This window comes from Pollachius pollachius (genome assembly GCF_949987615.1).
Source record: "Pollachius pollachius genome assembly, chromosome: 14".
Lineage (NCBI taxonomy): Eukaryota > Metazoa > Chordata > Actinopteri > Gadiformes > Gadidae > Pollachius > Pollachius pollachius.
The window spans coordinates 2737468-2744537 of record NC_136947.1 but is presented as its reverse complement, the minus strand read 5'-3'; the positions used below and the strand labels follow the sequence as shown (position 1 = coordinate 2744537).

The 7070-nt window shown below is 43.3% G+C and overlaps 1 protein-coding gene across 1 annotated transcript in view; it reads right to left on the bottom strand.

The window, feature by feature from the left end:
- Positions 1-3176: 3176 nt before the first annotated feature.
- Positions 3177-7070, bottom strand: part of dpydb (dihydropyrimidine dehydrogenase b) — a 19524-nt gene continuing 15630 nt past the window's right edge. Inside the window, exons 22-25 of the mRNA XM_079751456.1 lie at positions 6559-6708; positions 5743-5805; positions 4937-5014; positions 3177-3967 (exon numbers count right to left, since the gene is read on the bottom strand). Coding sequence (XP_079607582.1) covers positions 3803-3967; positions 4937-5014; positions 5743-5805; positions 6559-6708 — 456 coding nt within the window. The 3' untranslated portion in view covers positions 3177-3802. The remainder of the gene's footprint in view (positions 3968-4936; positions 5015-5742; positions 5806-6558; positions 6709-7070) is intronic.

The following is a 7070-nucleotide window of genomic DNA, read 5'->3' as shown; positions in this document are numbered from 1 at the left end:
TCGGAAAGTACAGCCTCTAGTCTACTGTAGTTGCGCGACAGGACTCAAGGATCCCTCCTCCTCCCCCCCAATGTGGAAAAAGGGTTAGGCTAGGCTGCTCGCTTCGAGCTGCAGCACCAGACATCTTGGCTCAAGCCCGGGCTGAACGCTGAGCTCCGCGCCCCGCAGAAGCAGCAGCACGGCGCGGCTCCTCCCTTGACGACACCGCGGTGGAGCCAAAATGGCATTCGTAACCTTAGAAGCCGCTGCGAACTGTAACGAGTGATCTACTGCCTCTGGATCCACACTACTACTAGAGGATGCAGCAAAGGAGCACGCATGAAACGTCATCGATGGCAATTAATTCAAAACGGGATCCAACGTTGTTACGTAAGGGTGCAAGGCCTGCGCTGATCTCGGGAACCCAGAAGTTGTATTGGATCTGATTTGTGAGACTGGATAAGATTAGGGCTGTTTATGGAAAATCCTCGTATTATTGTGAGGAGTAGAGTGGACCAGGATTTAGACAATGACATGGCCGCAATGGGATGTGGACGGGCTGGGAGCAGCCTGGTTCCGAAGCAGTGACAGTTGAAGCACATGAAGCAGACAGCGTTTGATATCTGCTTCTCTAGCGCCATCTCCTGGTGAACCGGCGCAGCTGTCGTTGCATTTTCCATAAAAGCGTGAAACATCTGGCCTGGACATTATTTGAATCGATACATGTAGGATATATACTATATGTATGCAGTACATTGACATAAAACCTAAATAATTGTTGATACATATTTAACTTTTAATTAAGTACACTTACTTAGCCCATGTATGTCGGCCTTTCGGAAGTTTCTTCTACGACATGAGGCTTAGATAATCATTATTAATTATTGCAATCTTTGTGAAACGCAGTCTGTAATGGCCAAGGTGTAATTTTCCGTGCGTGTCCACGCGCTTGCATAATTCAGAAAGTTCCTGTTGTGCGCAAGGTGTAGGAACACGGTGTTCCGCGAGATGTGTTGCCCATGGAAACATAACATGACATTCTCAATAAAAAAAGTGAATACTAAATGATTATATTATAGGATGGATAATATTTGGTTTATATTTATATTTGAGAAATGCCTTCGTATTTTTTTTTTTTTAAACGTTCGTTGTATTCACTCAAGTGTTTCTGGCGATGTCGTCACTGGCGGTGTCGTCACGGGGACATACTTGAACACATCACGTGAACAGGGAAGCTTGGGATTCGAAGCTCTGAAACTTTGGAAATTGAAGGAACAGTGACATCTTGTGGATCACCTACAGCATTGCAGTCGTTTCCACTTCTGTGGACGAAGCGGTCATAAAAGGAACAACCATGGATGGATGGATGGATGTGATAATTAAAGGAATCCTTACTGCGTCATGTCGAAAATAAAAGCAAATACAAAAGCTGCATGTGCTCATTGCTCAAACCACCGATATGCATGTGTCCTATATAATTGTTTTAATACGCCACAAAAATACATAAATAAACGTGTTGTTTATCGGTTGACCCACTAAAAATATGAACCACAGATGACTCCACCTGGACGAGCCTAAGCTGATCTTCCTTCCAGGAAAGGCATCTCCCATCAACGACATCTCCATCGCTAGCGAGAACTCTGTGGTGTCTGTGGTTCGGACGGTGAGGAAGACGGGTCTGGCCCTGGATGTCCTGCTGTCCTTGACTACCAACATCTACCTGTCACTACCTGCTACTGCAGGTACATGCTCCGCTTCAGGAGAATACGTCCATCCCTCTTTCGGAAGGCCACGTAGCTTTCGGTCCAGGCTCTTGTCATCTCGAGTCTAGACTACTGCAATTCATGAAATTGAACTTACTTATTTGATGAATTTGCAATGTACTTGAATGATTATTGCAATTGCTGGGATTCATCTTCATTGTTGAATGCACTCATTGTACATTTCTATTATATAAAAGCATCAGCTAAATCCATGTAATCTATCGTCATATAGTTTTTCTTATGACCCGCTACTCGTGAAGATCCTTACAAAACCGTCACTGTCAATACTCTCCTCCACTAGACTCTTCAGAGTGGGTGCCATGGTGGTAGCCAATCAGAGGACAGCATTTGGTGACATTCAGTGGGCCCCCAGGATTGACAGAGTGAGTGGTGCTGCAGACTGCTGCTCAGCTGAACACGACGATAGCAACTCATGTCAAACCACTTTCTGCATACCGCAGGGACCAGAACATAACACTGCAGGATGCTTTCAGTGCAACTGCAAACCATTCTACTCTGATACCCATGAGCATCCCTAGCTTATGAGCACTAGATTAAAACTCCTTTCACTTTACCGGGTCTAGTTTGCGTTCTCTTAACGTGTACGACCATACAAGGTATTCTACTGCTGCACAGGTTTCTGTCCCACAACATGTACATATTTTCTATGTTACACAATGCTTGCTTGCATCCTGTGTATTTTCTATATTTAGCCTTCATGATTTCTGCCTGTTCTTCTAGCTGTGACTCATGTCCCCTCAGGAGATAACAAGTTTCTTTATGTTCTTTTGGGTGAAGATGGAAGAGCAGATTAATAAGGAGGGACTTATGGGACACAGCATGGCAACGGCCCCAAACCCTGAGCGTATGAACCGATAGGCCCCCAGGTGTATTATCTGGATGAGATCTTCAGTCACTGGGATCGACCTGAATCGGAGTTCCTCAAATTCGTTGACATCCTTAACTTTCATCACCCGCATATTAAATGAGCTCTGCCTCTTCATCGAGTGGTTCAACTGCAGCCGGTCGTCTTCTTCACTGATGGGGTGGGGCTGAAATCAATCGCCATGAACGTTTTTCTGTCATGGTCACAGACACTTTGTATTGATCATTGCATAAACCTAAATTATTCCCAGCTATCCATTTTAACTAGTGTGTGTGTGTCCCTCCCATCAGATACCCATTTCATCTGCATACATCTCCCGATCTCCCTACTAGGACTTCTGACCTACACTCAATTAACTTATATCTGTATGCATTCCATGAATATAAGTATGCTTATATTTGTGTGTATGTCTACATTTTAGGGAATGGGGACCGGGCTGGAAAGAAAATCCTATAGGGGAACAATGCTCATGGGGAACACAAATACACACTTAATAACAAAGGAGACCTTCCTGCATCATGAATCAATTTATTAAAATCAAACCCCGTTGATTTTGATGCTGCTCATTTGAACACATTTACATTTTCATTTGTTCAGGCACTAAATTCCAATGGTAAAATCCCAATCAAAGATACCGGAGGAAAGTGAGAGACAGCCAAACATCTCTTCACAGGTAGATATGGTTAAGTTTGAATATATTTAAATGTTACCACACTCATCAGAGGAACCCTTCTGTAACTCTAGTCATCTTTTATTTTACATTTTCTAAAATCAACTGGTCTAACGGTAAATGGGCCAATCACAATCTTCCTACATTTTAAGTGGAGCAAAATGATGCATAGGAATGCAATTTATGATTTATCTTGTTTATCTCTGTCCAACGCCTCTTGCATATCATCCCTTTCAACAAACACCTCATGGTGAATAAATGCTGAAACAACAGGTTATCAGAAAGTACAACAAATTGGATACAATTATTAACTAATAATAATATGGTTTTTTTTTGGTGCCTTTCCAGTCACCCAACGCCACCCGACAGGTGACCTTCTTAACTGGCTTGCTTGTTCTAATAAAAGCATTTTTTTTTATGTGTATAGCAAATTTCATATATATATATATATTTTTTTAATTATGAGGTAATACAGATCACCGAAATCAAGCTCTTCTGATTGACCTAGCACATGGGGCTGATGGGAACACCACGCTTGGGCTCGTATTTCGTTGTCCTGGTTGCCATGGTGATGCAGTCTATGATGGGACAGACACTGAGACACAGCGTGCAACCAGTGCAGCTGTCAGTGACGAAGGGAAGATGGGTCTCTGGGTCAAACGTTATGGCCTGGAGGGAGGGAGGGGGGGAGAGAGAGAGAGAGAGAGAGAGAGAGAGTGAGAGAGAGAGAGAGTGAGAGAGAGAGAGACAGAGAGAGAGAGAGGAGAGAGAGAGAGAGACAGAGAGAGAGAGCGAGAGAGAGAGAGAGAGAGCAAGAGATAGAGATAGAGATAGAGAGAGAGAGAGAGAGAGTGAGTGAGTGAGTGAGTGAATGAGTGAGTGAGTGAGTAAGAGAGAGAGAGCAAGAGCAAGGGCAAGAGAGAGAGAAGGAAAGAGAGAGAAAGAGAGAGAGAGAGAGAGAGAGGGGGAGAGAGAAAGTGAGAGAAAGAGAGAGAGAGAGAAGGAGAAAAAAAGAGAGAGAGAGAGGAGAGAAAGAGAGAGAGAGAGAAGGAGAGAAAGAGAGAGAGAGCAAGAGAGAGAGAGAGCGAGCGAGAGAGAGAGAGAACGAGAAAGGGAGAGATAGCGAGAGAGAGAACAAGAGCGAGAGAGAGAGAGTGATAGCTGGGTTAAGTTGAGTTGAGAAGTTATTTTCACCATACTCATTTGAAGGTTAAAATCCATTCACGGCAATTCCCTGTAAACTATAGACCCTTTTTCTGAAAAGGGTCATCGCAGGATGGACACAGGTGTCAGTCATAACAGTATTTATGTTTCTGCTCCAGCAAAGATCCACATAGAAGGAGCACGCCCCTGATTACAGACAGAGAGAGCAAAGTGCAACTAAGTACAGCCATGCTACAACTTGTTGTCCGGTTGATTCAAATTGCATAATCCATGGCATCATGCCGATCACGTCACCAAACCTTGCTCTCCATACATCTGGCATCTTTTCCGCCATGACACCGAGGCTTTTGGACCTTTAAACGGACCCCAGGTTTCACAGTGTGCACTAGTGACACTTTAATGGTATAGGGGACGGGGAACAAAAACACATTGAGAAAGACCTGGCTGGCTACTGAGTGACTAGGGGCGCCCTACCTGGTATCCTGAGTCGTTGCAGGTCATGTAGCACTTGCCACAGTTGATACACATGTCCTCGTCTATCAAGGCCAGCACCTGCAACCCCAGCGAGGACGTGTTATACAACCAGGTGGGATTTTGATATAAATACACATAATAGTATTCTCTCAATTGGGCTTGAAATGCTATAATGCATATGCTACATTATTTTCACATTGAATAAGTTACAATCAGGGGCGTAGGAATGAGTTTAACATTGGGGGGGACACATATCGGAAACCTGACAGATCCATTAATGGTTTGAACAGAAATATGTCATAAATTAACTACACTGAAAAAATTCACAAATATATTTTATTCTACTAAAAAGATACATTTGTAAATGTAAAGGAAAACACATTTTGAATGGCAGTAATGAACTGATAAATATCAAATCAATTCTTTAATTGCTCAATCATCCAGTTTTTTAGAATAAGAAGCGGTGACAAGACGCTGTGTTGCGCTTTCAAAATAAAATAAAATATTTTTCCCCCCCCGGTATAATTTTTAGGTGGGACAAATGCGCCTGTCTCCAATATTGGAGGGGACACGTCCCCTCCGTCCCCCCCGGTTCCTACGCCCTTGGTTACAATATACAATGAGATGCCCTTAAAACATTTACACACAGAGGGTCCACATCAGATTCATTAAACGAGGGAATCTGAATGTGCAGAGGTACAATTCACCATGACTGAGGAGAAAGGTTTCCTTGACAACGTACCCAAACTGCTGACATCGTTGTGTAGGAAAATAGACACGTTAAGGGAAGACACAACTTCTGGTACCTGTTCCTTGTTGTCCAGTTCTGCGTACGCTCCGATGTGGTGCAGTGCTCTGGCTATCACGTCCTACACACACACACACACACACGCACACGCACACGCACACGCACACACATTTATATAAGCATATCACAGACCCTAAATACAGTGTGTGTGTGTGTGTGTGTGTGTGTTGACATGTGTGTAAAAACACACTCTAAATTTGTATATGAATAAAAAAGGTAGGACATTAGGATGTGAAAATTGTATTATGAAAGATAAAAAAAGCCCTGCCGCAGTTGAGCTTGTCATCTCCCCCACCTTGGCCATCCCGCGTCTTTTCCTCCACAGGGAATATAGTAAAATAGTCAAATATATTTTTTCACCTTCTTATGACAAATGTTCTTATTGTAAGTCGCTTTTGATAAAAGCGTCTGCTAAATACCCTAAATGAAAAAATGTAAATGTAAATAATAAGAGATTGGCACTGGGCTTGTTGTCACATTTAACTGCAGGTTCCCAATGGCTTGATTATTATTTTCCGTTTCAGTTAAGAAATTGTTGTTCCATGTTAGCCAGCAGAGTTCGCTTGGAGCCTTGAAAGTCCGTTCAACTGAGAACGTGATGGCCTCCCGGAGCCAGATCAAATAAATGATTTTTCATATATTATTTGATAACCCTGTTTTGATACAGGTTGAGTTATATTCATACAGGTTAAAATGAAAATCTGATATTTTTTTGTCTAACAAAACTTTGGTGAGAAAGGAAAAACCACTCCTAGAGTGTGTGTGTGTGTGTGTGTGTGTGTGTGTGTGTGTGTGTGTGTGTGTGTGTGCAAACCTTGACAGCAGGAACCGGCTTCTTGGATAAGTTGACTTTGGGTTTGGTGGTTTCCGTGACAACGCCAACGCCGCTGTCTCTGCTCTGTCTCTTGTACGCCGCGATGGCGTCCTGCTTCTCCTGTAGATAAGAGCCAAAACTAGGGAGGCTCTACACACACACACACACACACACACACACACACAGATTCAACGCGCAAACACACACACACACACACACACACACACACACACACACACAGATTCAACACGCAAACACACACACACACACAAACACAGACACACACACAATCAACGCACAGACACACACACACACGCACACACACGACCAACACCAACACACACAGTCACACACGATCACCATACACCCACACATACACGCACACAAACACAATCAACATACACACACGCACACACAGACACACACATACACACCCAGTCATTTAGTGAAGGCCATTTTCAATTGGCCATTTTCCTTTTCCTTTTTCTAGTAATGAATAAAACAATTCTTGA